The 18,944-nt window shown below is 40.9% G+C and overlaps 1 protein-coding gene across 1 annotated transcript; it reads right to left on the minus strand.

Moving 5' to 3' along the window:
* Positions 1–15,924: 15,924 nt before the first annotated feature.
* LOC149413273 (uncharacterized) lies at positions 15,925–18,115 on the minus strand. The gene is made up of 2 exons (XM_089645449.1): positions 17,763–18,115; positions 15,925–17,356 (listed from the first exon to the last, which is right to left on the minus strand). The coding sequence occupies exons 1-2, from the start codon at positions 18,113–18,115 to the stop codon at positions 15,925–15,927; spliced, it is 1,785 nt and encodes a 594-aa protein (XP_089501575.1).
* Positions 18,116–18,944: the final 829 nt, after the last annotated feature.

The raw sequence follows: 18,944 nt of genomic DNA on the forward strand, positions 1-18,944 counted from the left end.
AATGGTTTAAGATAACTTAAAGTGATAAATAGGTTAGAAGGATTAGAAAAGTAACAAGAATGATGATAAAATAAATTGGATAATAAAAACAGTTAGAACAATAAAAATTGATGGTAAGATAATTAGAATAATTTGGGTGATAAAAATATTTAGAATCATAAATTTTGATGGTGACATAATTAAAATAATTTGGATGATAAAAGCGTCCAGAACAATAAAATCTGATGGGAAAATCATTAAAATTATGTGGGTAATAAAAACATTTAGAAAAATATAATTTGATGGTAGAATAATTCAAATACTTTGGGTAATAAAAACATTTGGAATAATAAAATTTGATGGTAAAATCATAAACATAATGTGGAAAATAAAAACATTTAGAACAGTAGAATTTCATGGTAGAATAATTGAAATAATTGGGGCAATAAAAACACTTAGAACGATAAAATATGATGTTAAAATGGTTAAGATGATTTGGATTATAAAAAAATTTATAACAATAAAATTTGATGGTAAGATAATTAGAATAATTTGGGTGATAAAAACAGTTAGAACAATAAAAATTGATGGTAACATAATTAAAATAATTTGGATAGTAAAAACCTTTATAACAATAAAATTCAATGGAAAAATCATAAAAATCGTGTGGGTAGAATAATAGAATTTGATGGTAGAATAATTCAAATACTTTGGGTAATAAAAACATTTAGAATAATAAAATTTGATGGTAAAATCATTAAAATAATGTGGGCAATAAAAACAATTAAAACAATATAATTTTCTGGTAAAATAATTGAAATAATTTGGGTAATAAAAACTTTTAGAACGATCAAATTTGATGTTAAAATGATTAAGATAATTTGGATAGTAAAAACATTTAGAAAAGTTAGTGTAAATTAAATCATTAGAAATGATTAAGTAAATGAGTGTTTTAAGAAAATTCCATAATTGCAATAATTGCATCTCGTATAATAATTCTGCCATAAAAGTTGTAAAGTTGTGGTAGGATGGAGATCTATACATTGCTAGTATGCATGTGTCACCGTACAATATTTGAAGACAATTTGCACCCGGGATTAATAATTCCAAAGTCTGAACATTCAGTAAATTATTTACGTATATAATAATGCCATCATTCTGGTTGTGATGGGTTTCTGTGGAGAAGTGAGTATAATCAGGAAGGTGTTTGGTACATATAGTTCGTTAATCCAACATTCTGATAGAATAATTATATCAAATTCAACCTTTAGATTATTCAGTAATGAAAGAATTTCTTCCCAATTTTTATTTATGGATCGAACACATTTATATTTAGTCTATGATCGAACATTATGGTGGAAATTTTTTTGGTTCGTGTAGTCTTTCATTAGTAAATTACAAAATTTTATATCTGAAGATACATAATTATTAATTTTATCCGAAAATACTGTTTCATTATCTAAAATCAGTCTAGCCATTTTTAATTTAATTTAATTTTGTATAGTTAGTGTAAATGTAAATTTGAAGCTTTAGTGATTTACGAATGTGTCTCTATTTTTTTTAGATCGTTTTCATGTTTAATTTGGATTGTTTTTTCCCCGGGTCTTTTGCGTACAAGTAGTCTGTTGGCTTTGAACCACACAAATTGGTAGAGCATTTTTTTTTGCCGTTTGCTTTGTTTTCCACAATAGTTCTTTATAATATGGTGTGAGCACTTCACTAATATATATTGGCGAGTTCGAGTTTTGTGTTTTAGCCGCATTTTTTAGTGAGAGAATCGTCTCCCTAGATTTTGGGTTGTTAAAAGAGATATGCAATTTATCTGGGGTATTCCGCCTACGGTCTTGAGTCCTGGTCACCAGACGAATGTCATGTTGTGGCAGGGACAGTCCCAGCGAGCTGGCTACCCGAAGTACAGCTTCCTTGGGATGTTCGCCCGGCTGCAGCCCCACACCCGCCATCTCCACACTGTCAGACAAATTATCCTGTTCCAGTTCTGCAAGTCTGGATTCAAGGCTCGAGATTTTTATGTTCTTCTTGTCACTCTCCTCCCGTAAGAACTTAGTTTCTTTGTGAAGATCCTGCATTTGTTTGAAGCTTGAGACTAGGTCTTCATATTGGTTACCGATGAATTCACTACTTCTCTTTAATTCGCTTATATCTTCTTCGAACATTTTTTTCATTTTAGTTATTTTACTGTCAAAATGTTTGGTGATTCGTTCAAATAATACATCAGTATCTGTACCGGAATATGAAGAGGGTGAGCTCGGTCGACTTTTGCATTTCGGACAGTTCCAAGATAATTTATTTTTAACTGCCATTCGTTTGAAATTTGAATCTGAGATGTTGACGCAGTGATTATTGAACGAGATGTTACAGTTGGCACAGGTGAGTGCATTGTCGTTTTTGGATAGCGTGATAAGACAGCCTTCACAGTTCATTTTGTTTATATGTTTCACACTGTTTACATGTAAGGAGTCACAACACTGTTTCAGGTTAAACTTATGATGTATTAAATCACAGAACTGGAGTATTAGTAGCTAATTGCACAGTGTTCTCTGACAATTTGTGTACTGCAACGGTGTTTTTAGTCACTTTTGAAACATAGAATGCAAAAATTATAACAGAGCAATTTCTCGAGGTTGTTTACAGGATGACATAGTATTATTGTAGTATGTACCTGCAATACAATTTACTGAGTATCCCGAATTTTCTACAGGAGCGTGTATTGAAGTCTGTATAACTGTTTTGTGTCTAGCTGCTGTTATTTGTCATTGTCGATTCGCATGAGCTACAGCTTCTAGATCACGTCACTAGCTACAATTATTTGAGGGTCTGTACTCATACTAGCTACAGCTTTTGGATCTTCTTGACTGGCTGCCGCTGTAATCTGAGACTGTCCACTTGTACTAGCTAAAGCTTCTGCGTCTTCTTGTCTGGCTGTAGCTGTAATCTGAGACTGTCCACTTGTACTAGCTTAAGCTTCTGCGTCTTCTTGTCTGGCTGTAGCTGTAATCTGAGACTGTCCACTTGTACTAGATAAAGTTTCTGCGTCTTCTTGTCTGGGTGTAGCTGTAATCTGAGACTGTCCACTTGTACTAGCTAAAGCTTCTGCGTCTTCTTGTCTGGCTGTAGCTGTAATCTGAGACTGTCCACTTGTACTAGCTAAAGCTTCTGCGTCTTCTTGTCTGGCTGTAGCTGTAATCTGAGACTGTCCACTTGTACTAGCTAAAGCTTCTGCGTCTTATTTTCTGGCTGTAGCTGTAATCTGAGACTGTCCACTTGTACTAGCTAAAGCTTCTGCGTCTTCTTGTCTGGCTGTAGCTGTAATCTGAGACTGTCCACTTGTACTAGCTAAAGCTTCTGCGTCTTCTTGTCTGGGTGTAGCTGTAATCTGAGACTGTCCACTTGTACTAGCTAAAGCTTCTGCGTCTTCTTGTCTGGCTGTAGCTGTAATCTGAGACTGTCCACTTGTACTAGCTAAAGCTTCTGCGTCTTCTTGTCTGGGTGTAGCTTTAATCTGAGACTGTCCACTTGTACTAGCTAAAGCTTCTGCGTCTTCTTGTCTGGCTGTAGCTGTAATCTGAGACTGTCCACTTGTACTAGCTAAAGCTTCTGCATCTTCTTGCCTGGCTGTAGCTGTAATCTGAGACTGTCTACTTGTACTAGCTACAGCCGTTACCTCCTCTGAGTCATGTAACATTTCAACATTGTTTCAATAGCTCTTGGAATATACCGGAAATATTTGCGGCCGCGAGTTCTTTATAAAATATAGAATATCGAAAGGGGAATGAAATAGATCTATGAGACAATGCCACCAGAATAATGAAAGTCCTGAAGAAGCTGGGTGGGATCCGCACCACACTCCGGCTAGAAATCTTAGGGGATTGATGTTGCTTTCACATTTTGTAATAACGTGATTTATATGAGAGTTCCAAGTAAGTTTGGAGTCCAAAAACATTCCGAGGAACTTAACTTCCTTAGAGATAGGGATGACTTCATCGCCAAATCTCACCTGAATATCCGGAAGCTTTCGTCGACGAGTGAAGATGACAACTTTGCTTTTGGCAGGGGAAAGTTCAAGACCATTACTATTTAACCACGTCAAGAGTTTTCTAAGAGCTTTGTTAATTGCTGATGCCGCGGTGAAAAGATTAGCGGATATTTTGTAAAACGTTAAGTCGTCAGCATATTGGAGTATGTTGCACATGAAATGAATAGATTTTTCCAGATCGTATGTGTAAATATTATACAGTATCGGGCTTAAGACAGACCCTTGCGGGAGTCCTTTGAATATTTGTCTTATGTGGGGAGAGGATTCGGATCCATCTACAAAAACAGTTCTCTCGGAGAGCAAATTGATGATGAATTGAACCAATTTAGGAGGAATACCAATCGCCAGTAACTTTTCTTTAAGAACGGGGATATTTACATTGTCGTATGCTCCACAGATGTCTAAAAATACTGCAATACAATATTCGTTTTTAGATAACGCTAATTTGACATCTGTAACAAGAGAGGAAAGGTTGTCAAGGGTACTTTTACCCTTTCTAAATCCAAACTGGGAAGGGGGAAGAATATGATTTTTCTCTACAAACCAGGCTAATCTATTCTTAATCATTCTTTAAGCTTCTTTGCAAAGTGTTGAAGAGAGAGCAATCGGTCTGTAACTTGAGCCTAGACTTGGATCTTTGGTACTTTTGCAAATGGAAATGATTTTTTGAATTTTCCAGTCCGGGGGAATAATAGCAGAGTTCAGAAAGATATTTATGAGAGAGAGAAAGTAAGAAAGGGAATCGTCATCAGTGTGGCAGATAGATATGTTCAAGATCTCGTCATTGCCCAGAGTTGAGTCTTTTAGGTCTTCCGTGGCTCTAAATGGAGCATCTAACCAAGAAGAAGAATTTGGGGAGTAAGATAAAACAGACAGTTCGTCAAGATTAGGTACATAAGGAGGAGCAATTTTGTTAAGAAAGTCAGAAATCCAAATACCAAAATTGTGAGATGACTTCGGCAGGGAAAAGGAAGACCTAAACCTGCGAATCATGGACCAAACCTCCCCCGCCGGAGTAGCAGGAGATATATTAGTGCAGAAATTACGCCAGCTGTTTTTTTTTTGGTCCTGGTGTCCTCAATGTTCCCTTTTTCTGCCAGCACGTAAAAAAACTCCACGGCGTATTGTACTTAACCCAGAATTGCAACCTAACAACCTGTTATCAGAGGCGGTGCAGAAATTGTACTAGTGGTACTTCCCGTCTCCCGGTGACAAGTTTAAAAGGTAGGGAATGAATTATTGGAAATAACAATTGGTTACATGCCTGAACACACATCATAAGTATTTGTAAAAAGCATTAACTTTGTGGTTCGTCATAATGTACAATAAAAAACACATAAATTTGTTTTTGACCACTTTAATTTTACTTAAACTCTACCGGCTGCGGAAGAACACTTCCTTCATCTGGAGAATATTAAAAACTAATCTACAATACAAAATATTGACACATAATCTCCCGCCACACATCTCTCACATTCCTCAATTGACTTAATTCATATAAAAAATAGCACTTGTCAATGTTTAATTAATTATTTTAACTTGGGTGGTGGTGTGCCTTTTTTGTGCCACTGCATAGAGTCTTGTTTAGACTCAGGTTCATAATGATGAACCCAAGTTTCATCGCCAGTAACAATTTGAGCCAACACTCCATCTTTGTATTCCCTACAGAGGTCCAAAAATGAACGAGAACATTAACTTTAGTCATGCCAAGATGGTCGTGAAGAATTTTGAAAATGGTTGTATCTGATACTCCAACCATTTCTGCGAGCTGTTTCTTCTTTATTCGGGCATCTTCCTGGCCGTGGGTCGTCTTCAAGCGACTCCCTGCCTTGTTTAAAGAGGGTATGCCACTTGCAAACCATAGTTTTACTTGGACAAGAGTCCTCGTAAACGGATGACATCTCTTCCAGTATGATCTTAACTGATTTTCCTCGCTTGGTAAGGAATTTTATAACAGCGCGGAACTCGATTTTCTCCATATTCACAATTCTCCCCTTGATTGACTTGTTTGGTAATGAACTAATTATGATAAAACCCGGTATTTATACTAATAATGATTTGCTCAATTAGTACCTAATTCAGCGACACCCCCACTAATCACCTACCTACCCATTCCGCGAACTTAGTTACGCCCCCTCGTACATGTGTATTTTAGAAATTAATTAATAATACACTACAAAACCCAAGAATCAAGAACTAAGGAATGAATAAATCTCAGGGCGTGTACATACAAGGTTCCTTTAGAATCGCTTGTAAGTTGGTCTAATTGCAAAGCATTTATATCCTACATGTATTTACATCCTACATTATGAAACTAGAAGTACTAACCTTTATATACAATTGTCAGGCGCCGTGTGAGTCAAATGATTGACACCACAAATAATAATAAAACTAAAATTACGATAACCCGTATCGAATAAACTAGATGACTCCTTTCCAGAGATTCACCCATCAGTTGTTTCCAGGGCGACCGTCTCCGTGGACTCTCCGCTGAGCAATGAACTCACTAGTTGACAGCCGATGACGCTGTTCCGTTATGTCATATTGTTCACATTCTCCGAAACAACCCGTCCTAAGAATTTATTTTAGTTAGGATAACCATCTTCATTTGGCATGCTTTTATTAACTTTTTAGATCTGTTTGAAATTCATTAGTGAGATCTCTTGTTAAAATAACGTAATCGTCACTTTTTACGAAGTCTTCCATTTTACGAAATCTTCCATTTTACACTGGTAGTCCAATTTGTTCATTATAATAACAGCGTTTCATTTGTCCGCCCTGGTAAGCACTAAATCCTTGAGCCAATGTTTTGCGAATGTTATTGGTGCATAAAATTCTTGGACGGATGACTTTTTAAATTTCATTTTTGGTTATTTCATTTTTAATAGTTTCGGCACTTTTGTACAGAAATGGTCTAGGTTAGTAAGATAGAGCTGTTTCAATGTCCACTGCTACATTTTCAATAGCACTTTATATGTTAAATATTAAAAAAGGAAACACTTTGTTTAAAGTCTACCGGTTTCGGTACCTCTATGGCAGCGATGTGTGGAGTAACCAATGTGGCGGTGAGGTGTGTAATTTATGTAATTTACGGTGGCTGCCGGTACCGTAAATCAGTGTTCAAGGAATTTGGATGATTTAAAGATAAAGGTCTGCGGTCTTAGTTGAATTTATTTGCGATAGTGAATTTACAAGTTATGCGAACGCGGAGACGGTGGTAGTGAAGAGTGGTGGTCTGGTCGAAAGTTGGAACTAGAATGCCGGAGAGTTCTCTTCCCGCTCGCGCCTAGCTCTTCCGGGGCTTCAGGCGGCGGAGTAATTATAAAAGTGTTACCACATGTGGAATGAGTTAAAGCAGTCCCACATACCTCCCCACCAGCGTCTCTACGCGATACAAAGACATATAGTATATATTTACAACAATGAATATTTTATAATGTCAATAATAATTTATAAAAACACAAGTCTATTTATAATGTAAGGTACATACTGTTGTAATAATATTGCGTACGGTTTGCGACAGGAAAATAATAACAATGGTAAAATATAGCAGCAATGGTAAAATAATAATAATACATTGCACGATGCCGCCGCTGCATAGTAACTGCGTACCTATGAGTGGCCTGACTAATATCAGTATGTAGCAACATAAAAATAAAGGTAAACATGATTGTGCTGTACATAGTATTGGCATATTTGTTGGTTACCGGCGAGCGTTAGTCGCAATGTACTTAGAGTAGTACCGAGCTACCTGTGTTTACTATGATTCTTTTCACTTTTGATAGAGTACATAGTATTGTGAATATTTACATAATAAATAGTTTATTGTAGGATGCTTATATATGCGTATTATTGATTGTAATTTTATATTGTTTTTTTTTGTTTTTTAGGAACAGTAATTTATTAGATTGTCTGACATTTGCGATATGATAGTTACAAAATAATTTATGAAATTTATGGATACGTCAATATAAGGTTTCTGGTTAGTTTTTTTTACTAATTACTGTGCCTTAATTGTGGTATTGCCAAATTGTTACTGCGCTTGATATCTGTCCGGGAATTGAACATGTCTTCCGGATCGAGTTGTCATTTTTGTTATTGGAGGCTGTGTGACGGTTCCTCTTGATGGAATTTCTTCTGTGCTTTGAAAGAATGCAGGTTTCAGTCGATCTATTGAGACTCTTTTTGGTTTACCGTTGACCATGATAACGTAAGTTTTATCGTCACGTTCTTTGACTTCGAAAGGTCCTTCGTAGGGGTTTTGAAGTGGTTTCCTTACGGCGTCGGTGCGTAGGAAAACGTGTGATGAATGCGGTAAATCCTTGTGGATGAAAAATTTTCCAGCGCTGTGATTACTAGCGGGAATGGGTTTCATCTCATCAAACCTTTTTTGTAGGCGTCCGACGTAGGTGTCGGGTTCTTCGCGGTGGGTTGTGGTGAAGAATTCGGATGGTAGCTTAAGTGTTCTTCCGTACGTGATCTCAGCAAGTGAGCATTTTATGTCTTCACGGACTGTTGATCTCAAACCGAGTAGGATGATCGGGAGATTTTCCAACCAGTCCGAGTTATCACGCGCCATCAGAGATGCTTTAAGGGTCCTGTGCCACCTTTCAATAATTCCGTTAGATTGCGGGTGGTAGGCGGTGGTTCGGTTATGTTTGATACCGAATTTTTGAGTAAGGCTCCTGAAAAGACAAGATTCAAATTGTCGTCCTTGGTCTGTGGTGATTGTTTCTGGAACGCCGTGTCGAGCTATCCATTGTGACATTAAGGCTGTAGCTACGTTCTCTGCGGACATATCTTTTAATGGCACTGCTTCTGGCCAGCAAGTGTACCTGTCAATCATTGTTAGGAGGTATTTGTACTCATTGCAAGCTGGTAGAGGGCCGACCAAGTCAATGTGGACGTTTCTGAATCGGTCCTCGGGCAGGATAAATGTCGCTGTGGGTGCAGTTGTGTGTCGTGATACTTTGGCTTTCTGGCAAGCGACACACTGTTTGACGAAGGTTTTGATTTCCTTTGCCATCTTGGGCCAGACGAATCTCTGACGTATGGTGTTGGAGGTGCCGGAGGCGCCTGGGTGGCATACGTTGTGTACGTTGGCTATAACTTGTTCTCTCATGTCTCGAGGAACAAAAGGTCTCACACGACCAGTGGAGATGTCGCACCATAATAATTCGTCAGTGTCGGAAATTATCATTTTCCGCAAGACAAGGGAGGAGTCCTCATGCGCCTTAATAAGATCGTCGTCGTGACTCTGCTCTTTCCCCATACGTCTGTAATCAATAGCAGAGGGGCTGTTTATCTCTTCTATTCGAGACAGCGTATCTGCTACGGTGTTGAGATGACCGGAGATGTGCTTGACGTCGGTGGTGAACTGTGAAATGAAATCTAGTTGTCTTTCTTGTCGCGGTGAGCTTGAAGCGCGTTTCTTGCTGAACGCAAACGTAATCGGTTTGTGATCGGTGTAGACTGTGAAATTTCTACCCTCTATTTCATTTCTAAAATATTTAATTGCTTCGAATAATGCTGTTAACTCCCGGTCGAACGTGCTATATTTACATTGAGCGGGTGTAAATTTACGGGAGAAAAATCCTAAAGGGTGCCATGCATCGCCTTTGAACTGTTGGAGGGATGCGCCGATTGCCAAATCAGACGCGTCGACCATTATGGTGATTTTCGCCTGAGGATCCGGGTGCGCGAGGAGGGTGGCGTTTGCCAGCTGATTTTTGCATTCCTCAAACGCAGCTGTCAATTCCGGAGTCCAAGTGAGGATTCTTTTGTCATTTTTCCTGTAGCCTGCTGTGAAGTCAAAGAGTTTAATTTGGGTGCTGATTGAGTTTTTCAAAAATCTCCTGTAGTAGTTCAGCATTCCAAGAAAACGTCTTAAACCTTGCATTGTTTTGGGAAGTAGAAAATCTTCAATCGTTTTCACCTTCTCCTTAATGGGAGTGATACCGTCCGGTGATATTGTGTGTCCTAAAAAATCGACGGCTGGTAGACCAAATTTGCACTTGTTGAGGTTTATTATCAGGTTGTTTTCTGTGAGGCGTTGGAAAAGGGCATCTAAATGTTTTATGTGTTCTTGCTCGTTTTCTGATACAATTAAAATGTCATCTATATACACGAAACATGATTCTAAATCTCTTGTTACAGCGTGCATAAATCTTTGGAAGGCTTGGGCTGCGTTAGATAGTCCAAACTGCATCGATGTAAATTCGTATAAGCCAAACGGTGTTATAATTGCGGTTTACGGAATGTCCGCCTCGTCGACTAGGATTTGATTGTAGGCGCGCACTAGGTCAATTGTAGAGAAAATCTTCGCCTTATTTAATTTGTGTGCGAAGTCGTGGAGCTGTGGCATCGGGAATTTGTCCGGCGTTGTGATTGCGTTTAAACGCCTATAATCGCCGCAAGGGCGCCATTCCCCGTTGGATTTTTTCACCATGTGTAGTGGGCTCCCCCAGCTACTTTTGGACGGCCTGCAGATCCCTTGCTCCATCATAAATTTAAATTCCTTCTTTGCGGCTTCTAGCAGTGCTGGTGCCATCCTGCGAGCTCGTTCAGTTACCGGCGGTCCCTTGGTTTCTATGACGTGAGTGACATTGTGACTCGGAACGTCTTGACTCTTGATGTTGGGTCGAGTCAGTGTTGGGTATTTTATAGGATGTCCCGGTATTTTTGACTTGTAGACAGCGTCGATATGCCAGATGAGGGTCCTTGCAGCGAAGCTCCTCTAATCTGCAATCCTGTTGACTGGTCCGTTAGGGTTCCTTTCTTTAAGTTGACGCTTAAGTTGAAGAAGTGTAAGAAGTCTGCTCCTAAAATGGCTTTCGAAACGTCTGCGATGATGAACTTCCACTTCATATCGCGGTTGAGGCCAAATTGGAGATTTATGGTTTTTGTACCGTATGTTTTTATATTTTTCCCACTAGCACTGTATAATGTGGTGGGGCATGTAGCTGTGGTGACCGTATTGGTCGTGTTCCCGCTTGATCTTGGGAGAACAGATACGTCGGCACCAGTGTCAATTAAAAATTTCTGTCGCGTCACGAGTTCGTGGATGAAGAGACGACAAGTTTTTTTAGGAAAATCGCACGTCCCTACTGCGGGTTTCCATTGTCGTTTCCCGACTTGTTATTAATAAAGGTACATGGTTTAATGCAATTATGTGATTTGTTACCGAATTTTGCGTGGTACCTGCAGTAGCCGTGTGCGGTATTATTGGTGTTTAACGGTCTACCGCGTGACCTGGAACGAGGTCGGTGCGCGGAATTTGGGTACGATGTCGATGGATGACGCCATTCGCGGCGGGTGCTGGGATTTCGGTTTTCGAAATTAATGTTTGCCTGTCCATGATCATCTCTCCGAGTCGTTTTAAGTCGACTGACTTCTAGAGTGAGTGCCAAAATTTGTTCTTGTAAATTTTGTAATAAAGCACTTATGTTTGGATTCGAGTTCGGGATGCTATTGCATTGTTTACTGTCCATAGTTTCACATTCAGTTTTTTGATAAACTTCCGAGATTTTATCTGCTGCAGATGCTAGTTGTAACAGATTGTCGTCGGGTAGTGCGGTAAGTATGGCCTGAATGTGTTGCGGGAGTCTTTGCAGCCAAAGTACGCGTACAATTGGGCTCTCCGATAGCCCGGGACCAGCGAGTTCATGGATGAGTCGAAGCAGTCCAGAAGGTTTCCTGTCCTCGAGCTGTAGTCCGGTTAGAAGACGAGTGAGTCGCTTTTCTTCAGAATCTTGTAATCTCTCGATGAGTGCTGATTTGAAATGAGTGTACTTGTCTGCTGCAGGAGGATTGATAACGACGTCGCTTACGGTCGTGAGGGTCTCCATATCCAAAGCGGCAACAATAATGTTGTACTTGGTGACATCATCCTTTACTCTCGAGTTAGAAATTTGGCTTTCAGCTTGTGCGAACCAAAGTGCAATGTTGTCGCGCCAGCACGCGGGTAGTTTAACCGAGACAGAGTTTATTGTTGTGTCCATTGTGGAATTATTACCGTGGATTTCGTTCGATGTCTGGTTATTCTCGAATGACATATTGTTTTGATAATACGGCAAGCAATAGGCAGTATAAAATAGGCAGATGTATGTGTAAAAATAGCAAGGAAACAAAAGCAATGACGACAGTAAATTTAGATTTTGAAAAAAAATTTAAAAATTCAAAAATGTTAGATTGATGGTATCCGAAAATTTCAAAAATCCCTTAATCTAGAGTGCATACAATGTAAATAATGTGAATGTACTGTGACGAGTTCAACTTGTCTGGTCACTTAATTTAATAAACATGTAACAATATTGTACACTTGCAAAAAATTTATTTAAAAAAAAAGGTTATTTTAGAATGTTCGTATTCGGAAATTTAGCTGTAAGATCACTGTATGTAGTATTAATTATGGTTCGTTACTTGGTGTTGATTACTGGGCATTGATTTGTGGCGGATGTTACGAGTTCCGGAACTGGAGTTCTGCCTGCGTAGTAAATCCGGTAGATTCTTGATCTGCGATGAAATTGATGTTGGTCTGCAGAAATTGTTGCGTTCTGCGGTGAATTTGATGCCTTGTCTGCAGCTGCTGGTGCGGTGTTTCACTGAAATTGAGATTTTTTGGCACTATACTATTCGAATATACGAGTTTTTTGGTTCAGATTAGTGGGTATATTTGATATACTTAAGTATCAGAATTGGTGGGACAATAATGTTTTTTTTTGAAATGTGCTTTATGATTCGACAATCAGACTCTAATAAATATACTGGACTTAAAAATGTAGAAAATGAGATTGAAAGTAATGAGATTGGAAGTTACTTACTCAATTGTCCAGGATTCCAGCTTCAACGTTCGACCTACCGTGTCCACTAAATATTATTATCACCCAAAGAAATGTCGAGGGTCACCAATATGGCAGCGATGTGTGGAGTAACCAATGTGGCGGTGAGGTGTGTAATTTATGTAATTTACGGTGGCTGCCGGTACCGTAAATCAGTGTTCAAGGAATTTGGATGATTGAAAGATAAAGGTCTGCGTCTTAGTTGAATTTATTTGCGAGAATGAATTTACAAGTTATGCGAACGCGGAGACGGTGGTAGTGAAGAGTGGTGGTCTGGTCGAAAGTTGGAACTAGAATGCCGGAGAGTTCTCTTCCCGCTCGCGCCTAGCTCTTCCGGGGCTTCAGGCGGCGGAGTAATTATAAAAGTGTTACCACATGTGGAATGAGTTAAAGCAGTCCCACACCTCCGTACCATCATCAGGACTGTTATAAAAATACTAACAAATACAGAATAATACACATATATATAAACCAATAGTTAAGAGAGAAAGAGATAGAAAATCAGAGAGAGACAGTGTCAGTTGCGGGAGGGAAGTGGGGTTGGGGAGTTTGGGATAGCGGGAAACATACTTATTGTAGGGCTGAATGTTAAATTTAATTGATTATTGATGATTTCAGCCTTTGAATTAACTGATTTTTTTTATTTCCAATGCTTCCAAATTGTTAAGTCGTAACCCTATCTCATTTTTGTGTGGGACTTTAATACCCGTGTCACGGTTAAAAGTGTGATCTTTATTAATTAGATAATAATAATAATAATATTTGGCTAATTTTTATAGCGCCGTTTTCGTGAGAAATCACCTCAAGGGCGCTGTACAAATATATTTCTTAAATAGTTAATACTAGAACTACTGACTTATCTCTAAGACTTATATCTAGTGACTTACGACTAAGGCCTATAACTACTATCTTAACGACATATCGTCGCTGTGAAATCAAACCGGCATATCTGCAAAATGCTAGTTTTTCACCAGAGCGCTTTAAAGATTTCGCATATGATATTTTCCTTTTAACGTCCGTTTGGTTCACCTCAAAGCCACCGTATGAATGAATAAAATTTAGACGAATACTGCTTATTGAAGTAGTAGTTGCAAATAAATCGAAAATTGCTTAAATTAAGATTAAAATGCAGATATGCCAGTATGGCTTTAAAATCAGTGTAATATTTGCTTTTGTGTCATAGTGGCTTCTTCTTTTGGAACCTGTTTTAGGTATAAAAAAAAGATAATGTTGTCAATGAAAAAATAATTTATTGCTTCACAATTTTTTTATAAACAATTAACATAAAACTGCTCTTCCCTTTGCTGGTAACTTCAAAGTTTCCCAATAGTTTATGGAAATCTGAATAAATTGACGGTATTATCCCGGCGGTAACTAACTTTAAGATACCATTTTTCTTCTTCTCATCAATGGTCTCTTGGAATAAGCTTGCATCAGAACAGGATTCACGCTCCCATTGCCCCGTTTATTCCTTTTCTTCGCCTCCTCCCAGGCATGTGATCCGTAGGATGTTTTGAAGTAAAAGTTGCCGTCGTTGTATCAGACAGAAGTGTGTGACTCACACTTCTGTCTGATACACTATAAATGGGCCGGTGATCCCAATCCGTGGAGGCGGAAGGCGTCGTCCTTCAGTGGCGTCGGGGGGTAGAGCGGGGCGTCTCTGTAGCCGTTGTAGCTGGTCCGATGCTGAGTCTCGTCCTTGTCGTAGGGTCCGGGTCTGGTCGTAGAGGCAGAGAGGTCCGGGTCTGGTCGTAGAGGCAGAGAGGTCCGGGGTGAGGCGAGGGGCAGAAGAAGAGAAGTCGAGTAGAGGCAGAAGTCGGAGCGAGGTAGAAGGCAGAGCAGAGAGAGTTGTAGAGCTGGTGGAGGTTGCTGGCTATCTGCCTTTCTGAGGGCCTGTTGCCCGTTCTATAGGCCGCCGGCGGGCGCGCGACGCTCACACGGGCCCACTTTCTCTTTGATTCCTAGAATCGAGGGCCGTGTTTGTGACGCAACCGCTGCGCGCCGCCGGTCCATTTACCGCCTCTTGGCCGGTTTTTTCGGGCCCGTGGTCGAACGCGACCACGGCCTTTCTTTGTTCAGGCACGATCCTCAGAATCGCGCCTGTGGAACGTTCTGACGGAAAATCACCTCGCACGCCATGACGGCGCACGGCCCTTTGAGCCGTGGCCGAACGTTCCCTCTCGTATAGGCACGATTCTCATAACCGTGCCCGAATTAAATGCTATTATGATATCCACCAGCTCTCCCAGTATACTTCTCTGCCCGTGTCCCCTAGCCAAGCTCCGACGTTTCATTTATTGTTTTTGTTCAGACTTTAGCCAAGAATCAAACCAAACGAAAATGCCACCTGTATCTGTATTGAGTAATTGAAATATCCGACAGATGTCTCCCCTAAGGGCAATAATTGTGATTATATATACCAATACATTCAAATTAATTAGGTTATAAATAGGCTTGCAAGCCCATTTTCTTCCTCTTCTCTCTCTAAATAACGGATCAATAACAACCATGAAATAATTAAGGAATTCGAGGGTCGTTGTTTTTTGTTACCAGTGATGTGTGTTCTAAGGAATAAAACTTATCAATTATTTTTCTTGGTATCATTAATTTAACGAGGCCATTACTGTAACATATGGTCCTTCGAGCCGGATGATGTGGTAAAAAATATGATCTCGCATCGCATTCGGATTTTCGGCACTCTTCCATATGACCCAATTGTAAATATTCTCTCATAAACATGCTATATTGACATTTCAATTCTTTATTGGTGGAAAATTTTCTTTCCAATGTATGAAACCTTTTTTCAGCCATTGACAAAGAACTCCCTAGTTGGTCTATACAAGGGCGGGTTGGTAAGGCTACCGTAAATCATATATTACATTTTCATTTTTACATAATTTCATACATAGAGGTTCATGACAGTTTAATTTTATACATTTACATATTTCTTAATTTAGGATTTTATTTTATCATTTTAACGTGGGTGACTGCGGCCGAGCCCAGAGCAGTACGTCCGTTACACTCCCCCCGTGGAGCTCGGCTACACCCATTTTAGCGGGAGGCGTGCTGCGATTTGGTGCGGCGTAGTCCCCGGCGTCCGGTCCCCCTGAGGTGGCGAGTTCGTTGGGGCAGCGTCTGGACAGGTCCCTTGAGTGTGTCCTTAGGGGCGGGATCACAGGCCGGCAGGAGGACCGCGATCTTAACTGCTGGTCTGACGTAGGTCCCCGTGCTGGTTTTGACCTTCACGGTCCTGACCTGTCCGTCCGGGGCTGGAGTGGCCTCGAGGATCCGTCCCCGTGGCCAGCTGTTGCGGGGCAGTGCCGGGTCCGCAATCAGCACCAGGTCGTCCTTTTGTAGGGGCTGCACTGGCTGCTGCCACTGCTTCCTGGCGGCGAGAGTAGGCAGATACTCGCGGACCCAACGCCTCCAAAACATGTCCGCGAGCTTTTGGCCAATCCTCCACTGCTTCCTGAGGCAGACCTCCTCCTCGGCCGCCCCGTACATTGCCAGGTGGGGCCGCCTCCCCGCTGAGCCCATGAGGAAGTGATTGGGCGTCAGCGGTTCCTCGTCTCTGGGGTCGACCGATAGGTGTGTGAGCGGTCGGGAGTTTACTGTGTATTCCGCTTCGGCCAGCGCCGTTAGGAGGGTCTCCTCTCTTGGCGCTCTCGCCTTTAGCGTAGCTGAGAGCGCCCGCTTAACAGAGCGTACGAGCCGCTCCCAAGCTCCCCCCATGTGGGGACTGCGGGGCGGGATGAAGCTCCACTCCATCCCTTGCGTGGTCGCGTAATTTTGGACCCTTGGGTCTCGACAGATGTCTTCCACGGCGTCCCTTAGTTCCTTGTCTGCGCCGTGGAAGTTGGTTCCGTTGTCGGACATCAGGGTCGCTGGCTGATCTCGCCTTGCCGACATCCTTTGTATTGCCATTATGGCAGAGTCGGCACTCAGTGTGGTGGCCAACTCAAGATGCACCGCCCTCGTCGATAGGCACGTGAAGAGGGCGACGTATCGTTTCTCCTTCCGGCGCCCGATGGTTACTTCCAGGGGCCCGAAGTAGTCCATCCCACAGTTGGTGAAGGGCCGCACATGCCGTGCAAGCCGTGATGCTGGTAGGGGTGCCATCATAGGGGGAGACGGCTTGCCCCGCCGCATTTTACAAGCGGGGCACAAGTGTTTAATGTGGCAGAGAACTGAGCGCAGCTTTAGGATGTGGAAGCTGGTGCGCAGTTCGGCCATCGTGGTCTCCACACTCACATGATCGGCTCGGGTGTGATATTGGTGCACAAGCAGCCGGGTGTAGCTGTCGCCACCGTCCAGGATGATGGGTGACTCGGGTACTCCCTTCACTCCTTTGATTCTCGAGCCCATTCTTAGCACCCCGTTGTGGAGGTGGGGTGCGATGGAGACGAGGCGAATGCTGCTGGACACGCCCTGCCCCGAGTGGAGCTGACATAGTTCTGCTCCAAAGGCTGCTCCCTGGGAGTGCCTAATTTATTTACTTATTTATTGACGCCCTATTGGGCTTTTAAGTACAGTGGTGCCTCACACAACGAACTTAATTCGTTCCAGGAGCAAGTTCGTTATGCGAAAAGTTCGTTATGTGAAACGCGTTTTCCCATAACAATACATGTTAAAAAAAATAATTCGTTCTGTAGCATAAAATATGGTAAGATGACATAAAAAAAGATACATTTTTTGTTATTATTTTTATTTAGATACATCTAAAAACATAATGAAAAAAACACACATTTTTTAATTTTAAGAAATAATCGAATCTTGCACATCTTCATCCATTTTCCGCCGATGGTGCAGTGAAAAACCTGTCCAAAGTCGTTTGTTTCTCTCTTTTCTTCAACATCTGCCGGAAATAACGGACAAGAGTATCGGAGTACAGGTCGTTGATCCTGTTTGCTTCAGCGGAATCCGGATAGTGGGCATTGGTAAACTCCTGAACTGCTTTCCATTTGACCAGGATGTTCTTGATGTCAGCAGTTGGAATTGGTTGATTGTTTGATTGTTGCTCCTCGTTATCAGATGACGCTTCCCTTTGAGCATTGTCCTGTTGTTGGGCCAGAAGTGTTTGGAGCTCTTCAGTTGTCAGCTCTTCTTTGTGTTCCTCAATAAGCTCCTCTACATCCTCTTCCTCTACCTCTAATTCCAACCCTTGGGCCACTGTGATGATGTCCTTCACCACTTCTGTGTCATCAACTACTGCTTCTTCCTGAATCCACGAAGGCACAAGCATCTTCCAAGCAGAAATGAGGGTCCTTTGTGACACTTCTTCCCAGGCCTTCTGTATAAGTCGTATTGCCAAAAGGATATCAAATTTCTCCTTCCAAAACATTCGGATAGTCATATTGTCTCCACCAAACTCGCATTCTTCAAACACCTTATTAAAGAGGGCTCTAGTGTAGAGTTTTTTAAAGTTCGCAATAACTTGCTGATCCATTGGCTGGAGAATGGATGTGGTGTTTGGTGGCAAATTCTGCACCTTGATAAAAGCAATTAATCGGCAGTGATCGTAGAAGATCGGGCGACTTCGTTGTGTGAAGCGAAGTTCGTTGTATGAATCGTGAAATGAACGAAAAGGAAGTTCGTTGTGTGCAGCATTCGCTGTGCGAGGCGTTCGTTGTGTGAGGCACCACTGTACATAAAAATTACAAATTTCATTTTTAGCAACAGTATAAAACAAACAATACAAAATCGAAATAAAATATAATGATTTCTCATACATTATTTACATTTAAAAAGTGGTGGACTAATTTGGCTTTAAATGTATTGAAGTTTAAATTAAATATGTCAGCGACATCACTTAGTTCATTGCCCAACCTATGTATTCTTTCTAACACAGAATTCGTAGCGAAGTTATTGTTGTAGAATAAAATATTCCGTCTAGTATATTTTGGAGGTATATGTAAAGATAGCAAGTTTATAGTGTCAGGGCAGTCTAACCTCGAATGAACAATTTTATATAATAAAAGAAGATCAAATATTTTTCGCCTTTCAGATAATTTCGATAAGTTAAGTTTACTGCGTAAATTGACATAATTGATTTCAATAATAGGAATACTAAT

Source organism: Hesperophylax consimilis, chromosome 22 (genome assembly GCF_061612785.1).
Source record: "Hesperophylax consimilis isolate HC1 chromosome 22, BYU_Hcon_1.0, whole genome shotgun sequence".
In the NCBI taxonomy this organism is placed as follows: domain Eukaryota; kingdom Metazoa; phylum Arthropoda; class Insecta; order Trichoptera; family Limnephilidae; genus Hesperophylax; species Hesperophylax consimilis.